At 39.3% G+C, this 23,207-nt stretch overlaps 1 protein-coding gene across 7 annotated transcripts in view; it reads right to left on the bottom strand.

Moving 5' to 3' along the window:
* Window positions 1–3,824: 3,824 nt before the first annotated feature.
* sec23a (Sec23 homolog A, coat complex II component) overlaps window positions 3,825–23,207 on the bottom strand; it is a 103,912-nt gene continuing 84,529 nt past the window's right edge. For all 7 annotated transcript variants that reach the window (XM_078233760.1, XM_078233756.1, XM_078233759.1 and 4 more), the window contains 8 exons: window positions 19,971–20,077; window positions 9,352–9,505; window positions 9,154–9,231; window positions 8,797–8,958; window positions 6,359–6,445; window positions 5,867–6,022; window positions 4,597–4,662; window positions 3,825–4,028 (listed from right to left, as the gene is read on the bottom strand). In XM_078233760.1, the coding sequence (XP_078089886.1) occupies window positions 3,939–4,028; window positions 4,597–4,662; window positions 5,867–6,022; window positions 6,359–6,445; window positions 8,797–8,958; window positions 9,154–9,231; window positions 9,352–9,505; window positions 19,971–20,077 (900 nt within the window). In that variant the 3' untranslated portion in view covers window positions 3,825–3,938. The remainder of the gene's footprint in view (window positions 4,029–4,596; window positions 4,663–5,866; window positions 6,023–6,358; window positions 6,446–8,796; window positions 8,959–9,153; window positions 9,232–9,351; window positions 9,506–19,970; window positions 20,078–23,207) is intronic.

Below are 23,207 nucleotides of genomic sequence, written 5' to 3'. Positions count from 1 at the left end.
TTCGACAGTTGGAGCTAATTCCACCCTACATCACCATTTCTGAAGCTGCCTCCGAAAAGCAGCGTTTCCCTTTAATGTTAGACATTCTCCCTCAACAAGCTTAACTTTCTAAGAAGCCATGATCTCTAAAACATCCATATCCATTGAATCTTGCCACCATAGCCGTTTTCCATTCATCAAAAATTCTAATGTTTGTTCCCTTTTGCTCTGCTCAAGAGGCAAATACACTCTCCTACAACTATTTTGTCTCATACCTCAAGTGTATATATTCCCTGAAGACGGTAAAACTCTGGAATTCACCAACTCGCTCAGCATTTGCTTCATTCTACACTCTTTCTCCTACAATCCCTTTATAAAAACACCTATGCACCTAACCCTATTTTCCTGAGCCAACTTAACTTCGATTTTGCCATTTTCAATCTTGTTTATGTCCTGTCCTTCGGGTTTTCCACCAAAGTTTCTGAATAGTAAATGGCAATGGCTACGTGGATGGGTAGAAATGTCTTAAAGGAGTAACTGAGCTTGTGCTTTATTGCAGTGGTCACATATAACCCGCACATTGATGGAAGGGAATCTTTTCTTGTGCATTAAAGTTAATGCACAAGTATGTTCACAAGGGTAGCACCAATGCAGCCTGTTCTTTGGGAAGCCAATCACTCTGTTTACCACTGACAGTACCACAAAACATTCTGTCAACTATACAAACATTTAAATATGTGTTAATTGAGGGGTCAGAGAGGAACTGTCAGAATTACTTTTTCACCCAAATTGACCTAAGGTTTTCTTTAAATCACAATTTTCTTTCACATCTGCAAGGAGCTGGTGTATGGGGAGTACTGGGAGTGGTCTTGTTGCCCAGTTGCATTACTATTTCTTAGTCAGATGACCCAGCAAGTTTTTTTACTGCACTATTTTGTTCCTCTGTTCATACGTTAGTCCTGGGTAGAGTAAACACAATAAAGATGAAAAAAAACCTTGCTCTTCTAACGTTTTCAAATATTACTCAAAGATGGGAAGCTATAAATTCCATGACACTGACAGTCATGCCTCTCAGTTCTTCTTGGCAGCAAAAAACTATCAAAAGGTCTCAAAGACAAGGATGGTAAATAGCCTCCTAAACCTCAGACATTTTTAATGGGAAGACATCTGATCGAAGTTCCTAGCGTCCTGACAAAGACCTATGCCCGAAATGGATAGCTGGAAGATTTCCCCCACCCTCACTGTACAGCTGACCTTCCAGAAGCCCTCAGAAGAGATGGAGAGAAACAGAAATACAGTTGCCGCAACTTTCTCAGGTTGTAAACAGGTCTTTAGCCTATTGAAAATTCCGGTGCAGCAATCAGTCCTCTCCCCAATCTGGCACAACTGGGCACTCCAAGAAGATTCACCTCAGGATCCTGCAGACTGTCCTTCCGACACAGTCAATAAATTTCATATCTCCAGCATGACTGGTACCAGTATTTTCAGACAAAGCACAGCACTCTCAGACTTCAACCTAAACTCGTCCATTGGAATATAAATGCAAAATACTGCAGATGCCGGAAATTGGAAACAAAACAGGAAATGCTGGAAATACCTGGGAGTTCAAGCAACATGTGTGGAGAAAGAAAGAGATAATGTTTCAGGTCAGTGACCTTCTATCAGACCTTAACAAAGTTAGAGATGCAACAGGTTTTAAGGAGGGTCAGAGACAAGACAAAGAGTGAAGGGGGATAGAGAACAAAAAGGGGCATTCATGGTAAGGTGGAAGACTGATGAGATCATGTGAATAAGATGCTTTTGCAAGGCAAAAGACAATGGCAAGTGGACAGGTAAAAAGAAAGAAGGGCTGGTCAGCTCAATTTAAGAGTCCATGTTTAATAACACCAAAGGTATGTGTTCAATCCCTGTACCAATTCAGGTAAGTCTTGGGGTCTGCCTCTTTCACTTGCCCCATTGTGATATCATGGCAACATGGAAAACCAAGGATGCTGCATGAAGAGAGACAGAAAAAGAAACAGAAAGGTGATTGTAGAGGAGTAACTGGAAATAGCAGAATCATTTTCAACAAGCTGTTTGAAAAAATGGCAGCAGTAGTAATGATCTGAAATTGAATTCAATGTTGAGCTCAGAAGGTTGTAAAGCGCTGAATCAGAAAATGAGGTGCAGTTCCTGGAATCCAGTGAGTTTCATTCAAAAGGTGCAAGAGGCCTTGGAAAGACACACCAGAAAAGGAATGGAGCAGAGAATTAAAAGTGACAGGTGACTGGAAAGACTTGCATTTATGTAGTGCCTTTCACAACCAGCAGCTATCCCAAAACATTGCACAGTCAATCATGCCACAAAGTGAATAACCCTTTTGGAATGTTGAGGGAAGAGGGAAAAAAGTGTTTGGTTGGGACATAAATGGTGCAAAAATGGCAGAAGATGATCTGTTAAATGTGGAGGTGGAAACTGAAGTACAACAGAGGGAGTGATTGTGATTCTAAAAGAGAGAGAAGAGTGAGGGTTGAAAATAACAAATACAGTCCAGGAGCCTTGTCAACCATGGTGGAGGGGTATCATTGGCTGAGGAAAAAAGGAAGACATACTGGAAGCATGGAAGAAGAAATCATAATAGATGGAACAGAGGTAGAGAAACTGCGAGAATGCAATAGCAACCCTAGGGAAAGGTGAGTAGAAGCAATTGTGGTTGAGCTGTCTCTGATGATCAGTGGGCTTATGGTGGATATTGGTTAAAGATAAAATAGATCATTTTGCGGCTATTTACAAAATTCAGCAAGCTATTAGAGAGTTTTTCTTTAAACCCTTATGTATCATCAAGCTTGAGTTTTGAGGAACACCATAGTTGCATACACAAGCTCAAAACCATCAGCAAACCCCAGACACACACAATATTCAAAACTCCAGACACACATGATATTCAAAACTCCATCTGTTAATATATATATAATTTCTCTTCATTCCCTCATAAAAAATTGAATTGGGACAACAATGAGGTGCTGGAAAGGTGATATGCAACGTCACAACTAATGTTGAGGTTCAGAACAGTATAAAATTAAATTTGAATCCTGATAGATTATAGCGAGTTCTTAGCATCCAGTAAAATGATGCTGTTTAAAAAATGTTTACAAATTATATGCTAAGTTTTAAAATTAACATTCCTCCTGTTTTACACCATTAAATATTTAATATCCATTTAACATTCAACCACTTTTGATGCATTACAATGAGGACAGGTAGAAGTTTCATTCTATGTCTGTGCCATAATGAAAGCTGAATAAATTTAAGCACAATAGTGACATGTCTCACAAAGTGAGTCTCAAAGTCTACTTAAGGTAAAATAGAGTGGGTGAGAATGCCTTAAAATGTTACATTTTATTAGAAATACTGTATTTCTAATGTTATATGACACAATGCAAAGCTGTTTAAAGCGACAGCCAAAAAAAAAATTGTGGAAATTGGGATGAATTGTACATAATGACAAAAATACACTGCAATCTTTGTAAAGTCTAAATATGTCACAGGTCAGGTCTCTCCACAAAACTCTAATTTTATTTGATTGTTGATAAGAGTTCTACATGAGGTTACACTTATCAATTAGAAAAAAGAAATAGGAACAAATGAGACATTAAAAATAACAATACTGATGTGGATATTTGTTCATCAAGGCAGAAATTGGAACTCTAAATCAGTGATTTTCACTGTAGTGTATATGGAAGCACTAATTGTAGAACATGCCTATATACTAGATAGGACAAAAGCAATAATATATCAAATGAAGATAAGCAATTCATTAAGTCCTCCTTTGGTGGATTACCAACTCGGTGCAAATCTGCTCTGTCGAAAAAGGCAAGTAATACAGATGTAGATGCTTTATATAATCTGCACAAATAGGTTGCTGACTCTTTGTCCTGCTCCTCACAAGGGCCACATGTTACTTCACCACCATTCTACACTCAGGTGGCACTGGAGACTGCTAGCTTTTTCAGATGATCCATGAACACTTGTAGGCTGACATCATCAGTCAGGATTGGTGCTCCAGCCTCCTATGGAAAAGATTCATATATGGGCTTCAATAGGACGAGCAACATTGTAACTTGCTACAATAAATCAGCTAGATTTTAGGGCATAGGTCACTTGAGAGAGGGCACTGTTCTTCAGAAGTTTAATAGCTGTAAGTAGCCTGATATATGCCGTACACCATAGCACTATGAACTAAGATTGCCTCAAAAAACAAAACTATTATTCTAAAACAGTGCAATGTTGAGTGATTCAGTGCTCCTTACAAATATGAGCCATCAAAACTCTTAATGATTCACTGACAAGAATGAGTTTAGATATTGCATCCTCTGCTAACAACTCATTGTGCTTCTCATGAATAAGTATTTGAGATAATATCTTCATCTGACCAATAAGTATAGACACCAACACAGTGAAACAAAAACAATTTCTAACTTTTATCATTTAAATATCTCACAAAGTCTACAGATCAGAGTATGCCATAAATAATGGAAATAAATCATTACATCCTACATGAATTTTTCAGCAAATAAAAGTTAAATCTATCAGTTCATGTTTCAAATTAGAATGTGTTTTAAAAAGAAGTTGGTTTACCTGTCCCCATGCATACATGTTGTTATGGGTCTGTGAAGGATTTACTTTGGACAACAAGAAACGAGCCTGTTTATGAAATATTCATAAATATTAATGAAAGAAAACAGACATTTATATAGCACATTTCATAATCTTAGGACATCCCAAAGTGCTTTGCAACCAAGAACATACAATCAAGAAGTGTATTCACTGGTGCAATGTAGAACATATAAAGCAATTATTGATATAACGGAGGCCATTTGGCCCACTGAATCCATGCCATTGCTTCTGCCACCTTCATGGACAATGAGCTCCAAGTCATCACCACCCACTGCGTAAAAAGTCCCTCCTCACATTGCCCCTGTATTTCCCACCCAAAACCTTAAATCTGTATCCCCTAGTCTATATACTATGAGCTAATGGGAACAGCTCTTCCCTGTTCACTTTATTTAAACCTGCCACAATTCTATTGAATCTCTTTCAATCTTCATTATTCTTCAATCCCAGCTTTTCCAATTTAATCTTGTAGCTAAAATCCCAGAGTGCTGCATGTCAGGGTCCTTCAGATCCTTTTGTGTTGGGTAATGGATTGAACAATTAAGACCCATTATAACAGGAAAAGAATTAAAACATCTTTTGTTCCTTTACCAAATTGTTTGGTTTGGCCTAAATTACAGGGGCATTAATCTAAGCCACTGCCTTTGACTCAATAAAAACTGACTCAATGAAGCTACTGTGAGGATCCCCTCTTTCACGTCCTGTTGATGTTACAATGTAAAATCAATTCTTCTAATAATCATGGTCCCTTCACCCCTAATCAGTAACTCGCAGCATAAAGCTCCTTCATATTGGTCTGATATAGCTTTGAGGTATCCTAAAATAATAAATATACCATCAAAATTAAGCAGTTATTCAAATTTTATCTGGAGTAACAGATAAACCTGAGAAACAAAATTCTGAGATTAAGCTTTGGAGACAAAGGTAACACTGAAATAAACAAACTTGAATGTTATCGGCAATGTGTCAAGATGGAATGGGAACAGACACATTTCATAAGGCATGCACAACCCAAAGGAAAAAGAATTCACGCATCTTCTGTATTTGTACAAGGAAGCTAACACGAAATGTAGAATGTCCACTATAGTGACTGATTTGCAACCCAAGAATTCCAGAAAAAACTGAGGTAATTCTTGAGCACACTTCCTCCACCCCTCCAAATGCTTGCAATGTAAAACAAAATACAAAAAAGGTAAATTGCTAAAAGTTAATGTCAAACTGTAAAATAAGGTACCTGGCTTCCTCCATGCTCTGTGTCAACATAACGTGGCATTGGGAATCTGCTGTGCAGAATCTCTTGGGCATCATCTACAGGTGCTTGTAATAAATGTCGGAAATTTTCATATTCAGGCATGTCATGATAGCCAGCTTTGCGCCATTGAGCAATGGTCTAGGAAGAATAGTTGTGTTACTAAGTTCCATTTTTATTTATTGCCATAAAAAGGTCAATTAAATTATTTATTAGCTACATGAAATGAGCAGTTATCATCCACTAAAGAATCTTAATCTGTAAAACTAAGGTAACTTTAGTAGTTCATGGCTGTAATGAATTATGATACTTCGTTAATATTTCACCAAATACCAAGCAAGTTAATTAAATGTTGGAGGTCTGCTTTGAAGGTATTATGGATTCTTCAATGGTTAGTTTTAATGAGATAATTCAAATGATCCTAATGCTTACCGACAGTGAGAATTGCTCAGTATGTTTCAAGTGATATGTTCCTACCTCTCCATGATAGATAAGTATCTGGAAGAAGGTGTCCATAAGAAGAATTCGATCAGGGAGTATACTGCTGCTGTCTAGGAGAACAGGCTACACAAAAACAGAGGAATCACAACTTTGCTTGAGATTACAGAAAACCTCACATTCCAAAAGGAATTAAGCTACCTTATCTCCCCCAACCCCCAAAAATTAGCAAAATATGCTTTTTAATAACTGTTTGTGGGACTTATGCCCAGAATTGTACAAGCGCATTGGTTTTCAGGACCTAATAGACTCAATTTAGCCTCATTTCTATGTGTTTAGATCCAATTTGTGCCATAGTCCTCTTGATTGCCATAGCTTCCTCTATTCTACGACCACTAAATCCCTTTTTCTCTAACTCTGGCCTCTTGCACACCCCACATCACAGATAAACACTGGGTCCCACTCTCAGCAATTGCCCCTTGAAAAATCTCTGTCATCTCATCCCCCATTATCCTACAAGAGCTTCCTTAAAATCTATTTGACCAAACTTTGAGGTAAGCCTTCCAATCTCTCCTTCTTTGGCTTAGTGTCATTTTTTGGGCCATGTTTCGTACCCTGGGACTTGTTAAAGGTACTGCATAAACACACTATGCTGTTTAGAGCTGCTAAAAATTGATTCAAAATACAATAAATTCTAACATGTTGGGATCAGAACTGATGATCATAGAAGAATCATAGAATCCCTACAGTGCAAAAAGAGGCCCACCAAGCCTACACTGACAACAATCCCACCCAGGTCCTATCCCCATAACCCCATGTACTTACCCAACTAATCTCCCTGACACTAAAGAACAATTTGGCATGCCAATCCACCTAACCCGCAGATCTTTGGACTGTGGGGGGAAACCCACACAGACACAGGAGAACATGCAAACTGCACACACAGTCACCTGAAACCGGAATTGAACCTGGGTCCCTGGTGCTGTGAGGCAGCAGTGCTAACCACTGTGCCACCATGCTACCCAATAATTTGAGGAGTACTTATAAAAAAAAGAGTATGCAAGTAAGGTTGCTTCCTTAAATAATATAGTTTCCAATAACATCTTTTGTCAGGTTTGGTGAAAATCAGAATATCATACTGCTACTTAAAACACATATCTACTATATTCTTTCCCAAAAGCATAACTTGAGAATTTAAGATAGAGTTACCCTGTTTTAAAAGAATAAGTTAGCCTTCTGCCCTGCTCTTTGCCAACATTTTTCATAGCAGCCATTGTTTTCTTGAATGAAACTGCCAAATATGCTAACATTTACAGAATAGTGGCCAGTCTTGTATTGCGGACTCTTGGGATACCATTATACCATGGCTCTGCATTTTTCAAAAATCTGTAATGGTTAGATTAGGATGGGTGCTGCATCCACCCATTCCACTTTGAATAGATCTGGGTGCTGCCCAAACCACTAAAGATGCAACTGGAGCACCTGTGTTTGACAATTCACAATGGGATCTGAGCATAGTATTAGCATGCCAACTCAAAGAAATTGCTCCATCCCTCCAACCAAACAAAATCCCATTTTAATTTGGACAGGTCAGTTTCCATTCTGTAAGCAAACCTAACAGAGAGATACAGGCACCCCCAGAGACATTTGTTGTTAAAGGAATAAATGTGAGAATGCTGTTTTGTGCCTTATTACATTTACATGCATCTGTCCATATGTAGGCGACTCTCTGCTGTACCTTCTCTATGCAAAGCACAAATTAGCCAGGAAAAGGAGCAAGGAATTGGAGCAAATTGGGTTGTATTCCAGTTTCAGCACATTACATTCGCACCAAAAATGGAGCACAGTTCCACTCTTTCCTACATGTTTAGCGTCTGTGAAAGAGTTTCTACGTTGCAAGAATGCTTCCTTGTTAAGACTCAATATGACTTCATGGTAAAGCAAGGTTCAGGTGTAAACCGCATATACCCTATGACTATAACCTTAGAGCCAACTGAAAGCTGCTTTCAACAGACTCAACAGGTACACAGTAAAGCAACCCTGTACAGCACACGTCACGCTGAACTGTCCAAACGGACTTCACATAGGATCCTCACAATTTGTAGAGGAAAGGCTGTTAAAGATCAGTTTGGGCTGGATATCAATCAGTACCTCACACTGGATTGTGCATTCAGCTCCTTGAGCTTGTCATTCCACTCAACCAGATCATAGTTAATCTGTGTCTCAACTCCATCTACCTGCCTGGATTCCATAGCCCCACCTTTCCCAACAAAAATAAGTACCCCATTTAATTCTTACTTGACTATAATTTTAGTGCAGAGTTCTGAATATAATGAGAGAATTTATCAACACTTTAGTCTTGTTGAATTCTCTCATTATATTCAGAACTTACAATTTAAGCCGTTGTAATGGCTGCTCACTGTTTATTCAATCTGACATCAATGGATGCAAAAAACATTTGGAACCAGATTTCTCACCTCGGGAGGGCCATTGAAAGAATAGGCATAAAGGATGGGTTGAATCATGATGAGAGATTGTGTAAGATCCTGGCGCATGAAATGGTGACGGTAATAAGAACTCTCATCAGGGCTGTTGTTAAAAACTTGCAAAAATGGAGATCTTCTCAGATGAAACATAAACTAAAAAGGGAAACAAAAGTTCTGCATATTCATATAGTTAACTGAAAGTTTTTTTAATGATTGCAATGAAAGAACATATATTTAAGCCCCAATTGCACACTATTTATAAATTCAAATTAATTTAATAGTTAAAAAATTATGAACTAAATTCTATGAGAAAATGCGTACATGAAAAATAAAATTTTCACTTCATACCTGTGGGTACAAAGAAAATGTTTCAGAAAATTTGAAAGAGGTTGGATCATCTTTATGATAATCTCCAAATTTCTGACACTGCAAAAAGAGATAAGATTTATTGCATATTATTTTTCAAAAGTATAACAACTTAGATCAAAATAAACATTTAAAATTCTTCCCGTTTCTTTCCCTTTCCCCCACAGAAGTGTATTGTACCAGTCGTATAAGCTGTCTGTCTAGCCATCGGAGAACATCAGGACCCTCCTCAGTTTCTGCTCTGTAAACTGCCAGTCTCGCCATGAGAACAGCTGCAGCTTCCTGGTCAAAGGATGCAGCAATATTCTGGATCTGTGTTTGTGCATCTGCCCAGCTTTATAAAAAGGGGAAAATACAAGAACATTTATATAAACTAGAAGCATAAACCCTATGAAACGAAGATAATTCACACAAATGAAAATTAGTAATGAAACGTATTGTCTATAATGGCCTTCATGTTTTGGATTTAAGTTGAAATATTTCTTAAATATATTGTATACATAGCAAAGAACACAACACAAACAGGCTGGAAACATATTTGAATCTGTTTATAAATAAATATATATGCTTTCATGGTCAAGACAACGGAGTGAAACTTCAGAACAAAATAGAGAAAGCTTTAAAACAATGGTCCCCATGAGAAAGGAATATTCTCCTCTACCAACTGAAAGAGCGGAGTACAAAAAAGACACACAATGGGAAGTTTATAACATAATTTGCCACATGAATGCTGGAACATTGTTCATGCACAGCACAGAGATTTTGTAAAACTGCAAGCAACAATCTGGTTAAATTGCATGACCAAGTTAGATCAATAAATATTAGCAGCTTCGTGAGGGATTAGAATGCAAAACTGTAAATTAGATAAAATTGGATTTGTACAAAATGGTCATAAGGCAGTAAGCTTACATTTACATTGGATATTAGGGGTTCACAGTGCCATAACTTGCAACAGGAAAGATTAACTGTTCATAAATAGTCATGTAAAGCAGATATATACTGGATATAAAATCATTTGTTGGTTATATAATTCAGGTATGTACAGAAGTTTCATGTTTTCTGTAAGATCAACATTGACAGCAACAACCTCATGCAGTAGAATAGTTTACCTATTGAGGTAGCATTCCCTCAAATGGTACCATTGTCCACAAGGACAGTGGTCCCATTTGGCCAACATCTCCTTTGGCTACCGACTGAAGTAGATCTGATGAAATCATTCACTGCACATTTCTCAGTTTCACCACCATTCTCTTGTATGGGGCAGAATCATGGATTCTATACTGAAAACAAATGCGACTGCTGCAGTGTTTCCATCATGGACATCAGATGGCCAAGGCTACATTATAAACAATGAAGTTCTCAATAGAGCCAATCTGTCCAGCAATGAATTAATTCTCTTCCAAGGCCAATTTGTATTCGCAGTACATGTGTCACACATAGAGGGTTGCGGAATACTGAAAGGAGTGTTTTATGGTGAACTATGCTCCGGTAAGCAAGACTGAGATGCAGTCTGAGACTTGCATCTGCTTCAAAGGACAGCTCTCCCAGCTAACACTGACCAACAGTTGGGGGAGCAAGAGGTTGCCAACAGAGACAGCTGCTGCGCAATAACCAGAAAGGAAGCTACAAGTTTTAAACAAACAGAACCAAGGCTGAAGAAACGTGCAGACAAAAGCAGGAGTCTACTTATTATACCAGAACTCCTCCAAACCAGGAGATTCTATGCTCCAATTGTTTGAGGGCTGTAGATCAAGTCTTGGCCTAATCAATCATCAGCGATCAAGCCAACTACCAGAGATTAGTCTTCCCATGATCTTTGTCTGCAAAGTACCTGCCATCATCATCTGTTTCAGTCTTCGACAGCAGTTGCTCAAAGTGATCGACTATCCAAGAACTCCCCTCTTTGAGGGCATCCATACAAAAGATGCAAAAGTCATATAATTACTGCAGATTTCTGGAGCAATAGTTCAGTTAATGACCAGAAAATGCACGATATACAATATAATAAATTGTTTGAATTCAGCTTCCTACTTCAGGTAATATTACTGGTCTTAGTGGAAAATTTTTAAAATTACAACTTGCATACCTTCCAGAAGTAAATAGCAAATATCCAACATTGTAATGATTCAACTGCATTATTAGTTAATACATTTGAATTACATTCCTATGTGGCACATTAATCAGACACTAAGACCTCAGGAATGCCATGAATGAAGAAGAGTCATCCAGATGCGAAACGTTAGCTCTGTTCTCTCTCCACTGATGCTGTCAGATCTGCTAAGATTTTTCAGTATTTTCTGTTTTTGTTTCAGAATACAGCATCCTCAGTAATGAGAGTTTATCCTGTTAACTGTGCTGCCTGGTTCCTATAGGATACCGTTACTGCAACTGACCCTACTGTCTTCAACATCTCTCCCATATAGGTAGATATAATGGCTTCTGAACGACTCAATCTCAAGGGTTGCAAGCCTTTCTGGAGATATCTGAATACTCGTTCACTTATGACTATGGCTGCGGCTCCAGTGTCGACCTCCATTTTAAGAGATTTGCCGTTGACCAACAGAACTATTGCGATAGGTGGCATTGCGTTAAGTTGGACCTGGTTTAAAGTATAAGTTTTGGATCCCTTGTTGGGTTCCTCAGCCAGTTTGATTTGATTTGATTTATTATTGTCACATGCATTAACATATAGTGAAAAGTATTGTTTCTTGCATGCGATACAAAGGAAACGAGAGAGTGCAGAATGTAGTGTTACAGTCATAGCTTGGTGTAGAGAAAGATCAACTTAATGCAAGATAAGCCCAATCAAAAGTCTGACAGCAGCAGGGAAGAAGTTGTTCTCGAGTCGGTTGGTACGTGACTCAGACTTTTGTATCTTTTTCCCAATGGAAGAAGGTAGAAGAGAGAATGTCTGGGGTGCGTGGGGTCCTTAATTATGCTGGCTGCTTTGCCGAGGCAGCGGGAAGTGTAGACAGAGTCAATGGATGGAAGGGTGGTTTGCGTGATAGATTGGGCTACATTCATGACCTTTTGTAGTTCCTTGCGGTCTTGGGCAGAGCAGGAGTCATACCAAGCTGTGATACAACCAGAAAGAATGCTTTCTATGGTGCATCTGTAAAGGTTGGTGAGAGTCGTAGCTGACATGCCAAATTTCCTTAGTCTTCTGAGAAAGAAGAGGCGTTGGTGGGCTTTCTTAACTATAGTGTCGGCATGGGGGGACCAGGACAGGTTGTTGGTGATCTGGACACCTAAAACTTGAAGCTCTCGACCTTTTCTACTTCATCCCTGTTGATGTAGCCAGGGCCATGTTCTCCTTTACGCTTCCTGAAGTCGATGACAATCTCCTTTGTTTTGTTGACATTGAGGGAGAGATTATTGTTGCCGCACCAGTTCACCAGATTCTCTATTTCATTCCTGTACTCTGTCTCATCATTGTTTGAAATCCGACCCACTACGGTGGTGTCGTCAGCAAACTTGAAAATCGAATTGGAGGGGAATTTGTCCGCACAGTCATAGGTGTATAAAGGAGTATCATAGGAGGCTGAGAACACAGCCTTGTGGGGCACCGATGTTGAGGACCATCGTGGAGGAGGTGTTATTGCCTATCCTTACTGATTGTAGTCTGTGAGTTAGGGAGTTCAGGATCCAGTCGCAGAGGGAGGTGTCTCGACCCAGACCCAGGTCTAGACAGAGTTTGGAGAGGAGTTTCGTGGGAATAGTAGTGTTGAAGGCTGAGCTATAGTCAATAAATAGGAGTCTGACATAGGTGTCCTTGTTATCTAGGTGTTCCAGGTTTGAGTGCAGGGTCAGGGAAATGGCGTCTGCTGTGGACCTGTTGCGGAGGTAGGCAAACTGTAGTGGATCCAGGTAGTCTGGGAGACTGGAATTGATTCGTGCCAACCTTTCGAAGCACTTCATAATGATGGATGTCAGAGCCACCAGCCGTTAGTCATTCAGGTACGCTGCTTGGTTTTTCTTGGATACTGGGATGATGGTCGTCTTCTTGAAGCAGATCGGGACCTCGGATTGTTGTAAAGAGAGGTTGAAGATGTCTGTGAATATCCACGCAGGATCTGAGTGCTTGTCCGGGTACCCCATCCGGACTTTCTGTGGGTTGACCTTCAAGATAGCTGCTCTGACATCTGCAACGGTGACCCCAGTTACAGGTTCATCCACAGCTTCCAGGGTAGAGGGCATGTCTCGCTGACCTCTTGTTCAGCGTTGCCTTAACAGTCAATTTTTTTGTGTTCTGTCCAGCCTACTTTACTCTGCACTAAGCCTGCAAATGACCCATCTTCTTGCAGCAAAAACATGTATGATTTTTACGATGGCACATTTCATGAGTGTGCTCTCCCCCGCACTGAAAACATGCTTTCATCCTTGCTGCTATATTACGCCTCTGGGGCTCTGCGTGCTTTCATTTGACTGTGCCCCGGCACAAACGGTTCACCTCGTTGGGCACGCCTTGTAATTCACAAACATCCTCAGCACATTCAGTCACTTGAGCCATCTCTACAGCTTTCCCAAAGAGATTTTAGTCTTAGCCAGCAACTCTTTTTGTATCTTGAGGCTGTTAATCCTACAGATTAAACAGTCTCTTAACATCTCTCCCAAAGTTGCGCTGAATTCTGCTAAATATCATAGCCTGGCCACAAACCCAGAGACGGTCTCATCTAGTTCCCTCACAGCAGAATGAAACTTATACCTCAACATGATGATTGAAGGGCAGGGGTTAAAATGATCTTTGACCAGTCTCACTATTTAATCAAAAGACTGTGTCCGGGACATCAGGTGAGGTTAGGCTCCTCACGAGGCTGTAAGTTTGTGGGCCACAGACTGTGAGTAGTACACCTTTTGTTTCTCTTTTGCAGTGACCTCATTAGCTATGAAGAAACAATGCACCCTTTCGATATATTGTCCCCAGCTCTCAGCCTCTGGGTGAAACAACTATCTTCCTGATTGAAGGCATTTTCAGGGCATCTGTACTTGTTTTCTTCTCAGCTTCGATGATCACCTTCTCCCCCTCTAGCTGCGCACTACGATGTCTCGGTATAGTTTTTCCTATTTGCCAGTGTAGTAACCGAAGGTGACTCAATGTGGCTCCAACAACGAAGGGTTACTTAACTAATGATAATATACATATACACACAAGTTAAGGGCCTGACAGAAAACTCTCGTACAGATCTACTCTCTTCTCTCTGGCTCCAACTAAAGGCCCTCCCTCCTCCCAGGATGTGCCCATGCTCCTGGTTGGCTCGGCTTCCCGTGCAGCCTACCCTGAAGTCCAGCCCAATCACATGGCCCTCAAAGGAAAAGGGCCAAGCTACCATATAATTCAATATATACTATCACCACCTAACTGGATAACAGGAAGCTATCAAAATCATTGAACTGTATCTCAGAGTAATACACACTGGCGATCAGAGCTAAACAAGGGACAGCAATCATTAAGCAAACTTTAATTATAAATCAGAAATTATGGCAATTCCATTCAAAATTAATTCTACTTCTGTAGATACTGCTAAGCAACTGCAAATACAGTTTGTGTATTCTATGCTCTATGTTTGTGTATTCTATTTTACATTCTATGCTCGTTTTTGAAAAATTTTTAAGCAATTTAATATAGTAGATTTTGAGATACAAGCTGGGGATACAGCGTAAAATATGAAGAGGTATAAAAATCTAGGTAACTCTGGAATGCAGTAGCTATTAAAAATATTGTAACCAAGTTTGCAACATAAAGCGATTTTTGAATTGGCAAAACGTTTATTTTAGGCAATATATCTTTTAAAGAACATTCTTTGATGCTCATGCAAAAATATTTATGTTGAGAAACTATAAATACTATCTAATACAAGATGCTAAAACCTTTAGCAAAATATTTCAGGATTAAAAGCCTTTCTTAACCTTTGGATACATTACTGCATTTGTAAGCTTTATTATATTTTATCTGCAGGGTATTAATTTAACAGTACATTGCATAATACAACGATTTTCATTGAAACAATATTTCTTATCTTTTGGATTTATTCTGAAGTTATGAGATATCATAAACATAATGGAAAAAAGATGGGGCAAATAAAATCTCCCTGGGCAACTCAACACAAATACAGCTTAATGATAAGCATGAAATTGCTTGCAGTTGGTGAACATTTGCTGATCATGAACATCCACATATATGATGTAGGAGGTTATTGATTTTAGGCGACTAATTCTAGCACCATTAACATTAATTCACTTGATTCCCAAGGCCAAATCATCATCATCAGCAGAATGTTCTGTGGTGGAACACTTTTCTCTCCAAAATAACATTTCGCCATTTATATTGAAATACATTTGCTTGGTACTGAGCTTTATCACAAGTTTCAAACTAAATGTTATCCACATAATTAGAGATTTCACATCTTGCAGCAGTGCATAACCAAAGTATGCTGACTGTTGTTAATGTGAAATTCAAGACAACCATTTCACTATCTTTCAAAAATTGCACACACAAAAATAAGCAATCACAACCCACAAAAAATTTTTGAACACTCATATTTGCTTCCCAGATAACCACAGAAACATAATTTCTAATACAAAAAATTCAAAATAATCTTGAAAATGATCAATAAGCTCATTTATCTCAATTTGCAATGATTAAAGAATCATCACATCCCCTAATGTCCAATTTGATTCTTGAAGTCACCTGCATTCTTTGTATATATCTACCAATATATTCCACATCATGGCAACTTCCTTCCACAGCTCAGACATCACATTTTTCTCCTGATTGCCCTGGCCACTACTGTATTCTGTCACTCTTAAAATGCTCTCAGCCAAACACAACTCCCCCAATATTCAGCCCAGGCGGTAACAGCAGCACATCCTTGTCTCTCCCCTTTCCTCTTCAAGTTGTCATAGGTTCTATCTCCTGCATTGAGGACTCTCATGTCCAAAGTATACCAGCCCCTGACCAGCCTTATCTCTTTCTTCAAACATTTTTCAGCAATTCCAAAGCACCTTTACACAAATTGCTTAATTGGCATTATTTTAGTGCAGAGTTAACCATTTAAAATAAATGGTTACAAGAACATCTGTTACACTCCAGAAAGAAGTCTCACAACACCAGGTTAAAGTCCAACAGGTTTATTTGGTAGCAAAAGCCACTAAGCTTTCGGAGCGCTGCTCCTTCATCAGGTGAGAACTCCCACTGTGTTTACCCCAGTCCAACGCTCCACATCACACTCCAGAAAACCAGGTGAAGGATAGAAATGGAACAAGTCTTGACACACATTTAGAAGCATTTATTTATGGACACACATTGTAAAGATACACCTCTTAACCCAACCACCAGCTTCAGTCTGTTCACTTTCACAGGAGCACAAATGAATTCCCAGCTAATAACCACCATCTGCATAATGTCCTTTAGGGGCGGAAATCTGCCATCCTACCTCTGACTCCAGAGCCACAGCAAATGTGGTTGACTCTCAATTACTCTCTGAACAAGAAATTAGGGATGGGCAATAAATACTGGCCAGCCAGCAATGCCCAGATCCCATAAATGAATTTAAAAATACAATTAATATATCATGAAGGCGCCACCTTATCCACCTTGCCCCTCGCCCGAGGTGTGGTGATCCTCAGATTAAATCACCACCAGTCAGCTCTCCTACTCAAAAGGGAGAGCAGCCTATGGTCATCTGGGACTCTGGCAACTTTACTGTTACCTTTCAATATACAATTAATGTCAATTGTATATTGAAAGGTAAGCAATCAAGTCTTGTGTTGTTTTTCCAGAACTGGAGTATCAAGCATGAAAACAATGGATTCAAAATAAATTGTGCTATTAAATGATGACTGAAGGTGTTAAAGCAATCCATAAGCCATTGAAATATGGCCTTACATTTAATTAAACTGCAGCTAATTCAACAAATAAACCTCATTGAGCAATGAGTTAAGTTTAAACATCTAGAAATAGCATATTATATTCCATTTCAAGTTGTTTCTTTGGTTAAAGGAAGAATGGATATCGTATTTGTCACTTCATTTGTACCTGGGTAAGGCAAGTGATTTAGCATAGCAAAAGTGTCCAAAGATCATCAGCCAGTGGAGTCCCACTCTCCATGATAGCTCAATTTCAAACAGCAGCATGATTAACTTGAAATTTTCTGTTTCTCAAGTTTCTAGCTTATTGTGTCTACAGCTGTACACAGTTTGCTCAATGACTTGCAATGCTTAAAAGCAGAGCTGAAAAGTGCCAGTGAACAAACGTACATTTGTATTTCTGACATTAATTGATTTACTTGTGCAATTTCACCAAATACTTACATCTGCTACGTGACTGTACTAGCAGCTAATAACCAGCTAGAAACTCCCTTCATTCTTCAGGCTAACAGAGGAACGTAGTCCTTTTAATTTGGTGCAGATTAAAATTAAATTAAGAAAGAAAAAGTAACAGGAAAAATTGTGCTGTTGGGCAAAAAGCGAACCAAAGAATTAGTCACAGGACGAAGAGTATTTAGTAACCAGACCTGGCCAACAGACACCTTTGCTTAACTGTAATCTTTCCTTTCCAAAACACACACAATTTTCCAACAATGGATCTTGACCATAACCTTGTTGCAGGAGAAAAACATGATCATTTTATACCCTATTAATGTACATTTTTACGAACAATTTACAAAAGAAGCCCATTTTAAAGAGAAATACACGCTGCATTAGAAACATTGAGCAAATTTCTCCCATCCAGGACTACGTCCTGTAGTGGGGGTGGGAACAGGGCATGTTTCCCGCTGCATGGACTGACAGGAAAACATGCCATACCTTCTGTCCCCAGTGTAATTAACTATGCATCCAGGGATTTTGCACCATTTTCCTTGCTGGGATTGGCTTCACAACATGCACCCTTCCCCATGGCATCATACCTCGGTGCTATATTGAAAAGGCGCCTGACCTCCAGAGCTTGCACATTTTCCCAGTGTCTCTTTAGGTTTCCTCTGGGTGCTCCAGTTTCCTCCCACATTCCAAAGATCTGCTGCTTAGGTGGATTGACCATCCACAGGCGGCACGGTAGCACAGTGGTTAGCACTGCTGCTTCACAGCTCCAGGGACCTGGGTTCGATTCCCGGCTTGGGTCACTGTCTGTGTGGAGCTTGCGCATTCTCATGTCTGCGTGGGTTTCCTCCGGGTGCTCCGGTTTCCTCCCACCGTCCAAAGATGTGCGGGTTAGGTTGATTGGCTGTGCTAAAATTGCCCCTTAGTGTCCTGAGATGTGTAGGTTAGAGGGATTAGTGGTCTGGGTGGGATTGTGGTCGGTGCAGACTCGATGGGCCGAATGGCCTCTTTCTGTACTGCAGGGATTCTATTCTATGCTAAATTGCCCCTTTGTGTCCAGGGATGTGTAGTTTAGGTGGTTTAGCCATTGTAAATGCACGGGGTTACAGGGGTAAGATGGAGGGTGGGACTCGGTAAGATGCTCTTTCGGAGAGTTAGTGCAGACTTGATAGGTTAAAGGGCTCCCTTCTTGAACTGTAGGGATTCTATGGATTACTGACCCACCACTGAAGAAAGACGACAGACTTTCACGAAGAACTGAATCTGGAAGATCCACCTGATAGATGCTCCCCCACCCACTTTCGTGGTGTTCCAGGGCTCTGGGGCACTGGCGGCCTCCATCATGAACTCTGAAGGCAGCCCCGGGCTTTCTTTAGCTCAATCCTGAGTTTTGCACACCATGTTGGCCAATCGACCTAACCCGCACATCTTTAGACTGTGGGAGGAAACCGGAGCACCCGGAGGAAACCCACGCAGACACGGGGAGAATGTGCAAACTCCACACAGACACTGACCCCGGAATTGAACCCAGGTCCCTGGCACTGTGAGGCAGCAGTGCTAATCACTGTGTCACCATGCTGCCCCAATACAAATACAAAGGAAGACTTGAAAAAATGGGTCCGATTTATGAAAACAACACAGATAGCAAGGTGGGGGGAGATATGGCGAAGTGGTATTGTTACTAATAATCCAGAGAGCTGGGTTCAAATCCTACCACGGTAATTGGTGAATTTTGAATTTCATAAAAATCTGGAATTAAAAGTCTAATGATGATCATCAAAACCATTGCTGATTGTCATAAAAATCCATCTGATCCATAATGTTCTTCAAGGGAGGAAATCTGCCATCCTTACCTGGTCTGGCTTGCATGTGACTCCAGATGCATGGCAATGTGGTTGACTCTGAAATGGCCACTCAGTACAAGGGCAATTGGGGGTGGGCAATAAATGCTGGCCAAGCCAGTGACACCTTCATCACACGAATGAATTAATTGAAAAAATGATTAAAATGCTAAAATTATGAAAGGGTGCAACAGAGTAAATAGAAGTAGGCTGTTTCCAGTAGCTAAGGGACCATGAATTCAAGATTAAAAAGAAACATCTAGAATAAGAGACTTGGTCAGCGTTGTGAAGCTGAGGAAACAGGGCTAGTAGTGGTGGAGCCACAATGGGAGATACACAAAAAAAAAATCTCACACATGATGTACACAATTAGAAATTTAAATTATATGTGGTGCATCAGTGAATGAAAGTTAGAATAAAATCAAGAGCAAAAGGGAAACATAGCTGGAGACTTATAAAGTTGAAATGAAATTTTTAAAAATGAGAATACGCAGATTTAAATGAACTACCAGATCTGTAATAGCACAAACTTTCTTTGTAATTTATGAAATTCTCTCAGTAATGTGCACCTAATTCTCCAATAAAAATACAAATGAAATTTCAAAAATAACCGATATAGGCATTTATGTTTTACGCACTTACTTTCTGGCAATTGTGGCAACTCTGATGCGCCTTTGTCCACTAGAATGCTGATACTGTGTCACAAACTGAATTGCACCACGACCACCTTGAGGAATTGGAGCATTGTGCTGAGGATAACAGACAAAAATATTTGGTGTTAGAAAATTTGCCATACAAAAACACATCATGAAGAAATCAATGGAGTAACTGAGTGCATAACACTGCATCCAGTTAAAATTGAATGCTCGTGCTTGTTAGTTCACCACCCACTTATCCAGTTCATAAACAGACTCACTCGGCTGCCTGGTGAAAACGAGACATAACAGATGCAACTAGTCTTATGGTCGTTGACTCAAAGCATGTTTCATTCTAACTTTGCAGAACTCACTGTTACATGAAATAGGTGTGTTTCTCAAAGCAATGGAATTATTTTACAAAGCATCCATTGAAAATTTCACCAGGGCTTGGATCTGCTTTTGTACGTTCTTCAGACCGAGTTAAAGCCACCATCAGAGGCAGACAAAATTGGATCTACAACATCTGTACAATCATTATTTATCCAGGTAAATCATCAATTCTAAGTTACTTTAGATCAGAATTGATGCATCAGAGATGTAGGATGCACAAGAATTAGGAATCAGAATACCAATGGAGTTTCATTTTAGATTTTCAAGTCACGTTCTAAAAAAGGAGCAATTCAGTATGGTAATCCGCTTAGAAAGTAAATGAAACTATCATGTGTCATATAATGTGTAACATGTATGGAAAGTAGTAAGAGTGATGTACACAGTAGAAAATTTAAAAGACGGTAAATCACTACAGGAGTACTCAAACACATCCAAACACTGAGAATTTTAGTTTTGGCTTTGCGCTACTAAAGATGTTCTGCATGATCAGCACTTTTATTTGGGAAAAACAGGTCTCTAGCAGTAGTTAACAGAATTTTAAAAAACAACTTTTTTTTATTTTTTAAAAAGTCTTTTGGAAATTAAATATTAGCTCATTTAAGTAATGAAAATATAAGTACAAATCAGATTCATACTAGGGGCTGTTGTTCTACTGCTTTGGCAGCATTTATATTCTCCCACAAAACTCTCGCTATTCCTTTACTTAGTTTTGATTCATTTAAAAAGACAATGCACCTAAAATATTAAACAACCAAAACAGTTTTATAAAAGTTTTAAAATTTGTAAGTAGCATGCATGCTGTAATAAGTTCATGATTCTATCTTAAAGATTTTACAAAGACTTGCAAGGACTCAAGTTAAAATGCAGAAGAATCAATTAGCTTCTTGATTATTAAAATAAAAACATAACCAAGCTGTTTATATATCATCTTGTGCACTTAACTGCAAAACTGTCCATATTCATTCAGGATACAATTTTATCTCTTCTCAGTATTTACATTGTTAAGTATTGAACTGGAGAACAAGAGTAAACAGTGCCCCCGCATGCAAGTAATGCTATAAAGCATTCAAAACCAACTACAAGATTTGAATCCGAGTGCCAAGGGATTTTAGAATTCTTGTTTCCTTCCATCCAACATTTCAATAATTTTGTTCCTCTACATCCCAATCTCAATGTCTTGCTGCTTTTAGCTTGCAACGATGATGAGCAGATATCGTCCAACCTGCCGTTAAGGTTGCAATTGGATTGATGACTAAGTTAAGAGGAGTGCACTGTAATTTTGTAGCCTTGTTTCTGTGCTCTATGCTTCATTCGGTCTCCTAACTGCATAAAAGATGACTAACTTGCCGGAACAATGTTACATTGTATTGCCGAGTCATTATCTTTCTGATACCCTACACAATTTTAGTAAACAATAAAATTGTGATGTCTTTATTTTTAACTTCAAGCTTTGAACATAAACAGAATGGAAAGTGCAACAATTGTCACATTAGTTTCAGTATATGCCAAACTAAATAAAAAGTATATGTTAGGTACTTTAATTAAAAATAGAAAATGTTGTTAACACACAGAGAGTCTGCCAGCAACAGCTAAGAAAAGATAGTTTAACACCTTAGCGTATATTTTTCAATCTACACCAAACATTTGGTCAAATATGAAGAATATTAGAACATAGAACATAGAACATAGAACATTACAGCGCAGAACAGGCCCTTCGGCCCACGATGTTGCACCGACCAGTTAAAAAAAAACTGTGACCCTCCAACCTAAACCAATTTCTTTTCGTCCATGAACCTATCTACGGATCTCTTAAACGCCCCCAAACTAGGCGCATTTACTACTGATGCTGGCAGGGCATTCCAATCCCTCACCACCCTCTGGGTAAAGAACCTACCCCTGACATCGGTTCTATAACTACCCCCCCTCAATTTAAAGCCATGCCCCCTCGTGCTGGATTTCTCCATCAGAGGAAAAAGGCTATCACTATCCACCCTATCTAAACCTCTAATCATCTTATATGTTTCAATAAGATCCCCTCTTAGCCGCCGCCTTTCCAGCGAAAACAATCCCAAATCCCTCAGCCTCTCCTCATAGGATCTCTTCAATGGCTTAATATTACAAATGCTGGAAATCTGAAATAAAAACAGAAAGTGCTGGGAACACTCAACAGGTTTAACAGCGTTATTTGTTTCTCTCTAGATTCCTAACTTTTTTCAGTTCTGATGGCTGGAGGTGTAATATATTTTAAGTAGGTGCAGGGGATGAAAAACCAAAAGAGATGAAGTTTAATGGAGTGGAAAGCGAAAAAACCTAATTGACAAAATGGGCGATGTTGCAAGGCGAAAGAGGGGAGTTATAAGGTAAAAGGGGAGATTTAAGTGGTCAACCAAAAAAAATAGACTAATCTGCAGGAGGTATAAATGGTATTAGCAGAAATATCAACAGCTTCTCTCTGGACAAATGGGAGCAATGGCTACGATCTGAAATTATTCTATTCAGCAGGGTCCAAAAGACAGTGAAATGCGTAATTGAAAGATGAGATGCTGTTCCTCAAGCTTCCAATGAACTTCATTAGTACAGTGTTAGAGGCCAAGAATAGAGGGGTCAGAGTGGGGTGGGTGGAGAATTAAATGACAATCAAAATCTCAGTCATACTTTCAGTCTGAGCAGAGGTGTTCTGCAAAGCAATCACTCAATACGCATTTGATCTCTCGAATGCAGAGACAACATCATGAGCAACAAATACAGCAAATTAAACTGAAAGAGCACAAGTTGCTTTTTCACATGGAAGGATCTGAAGAATATTGGGTGAGGTTTTAAAAGGTTCTTGGTGCCTACGGAACTGAATCGG

This window comes from Mustelus asterias, chromosome 18 (genome assembly GCF_964213995.1).
Source record: "Mustelus asterias chromosome 18, sMusAst1.hap1.1, whole genome shotgun sequence".
In the NCBI taxonomy this organism is placed as follows: domain Eukaryota; kingdom Metazoa; phylum Chordata; class Chondrichthyes; order Carcharhiniformes; family Triakidae; genus Mustelus; species Mustelus asterias.
This window is presented reverse-complemented; position numbering and strand designations above follow the sequence as displayed.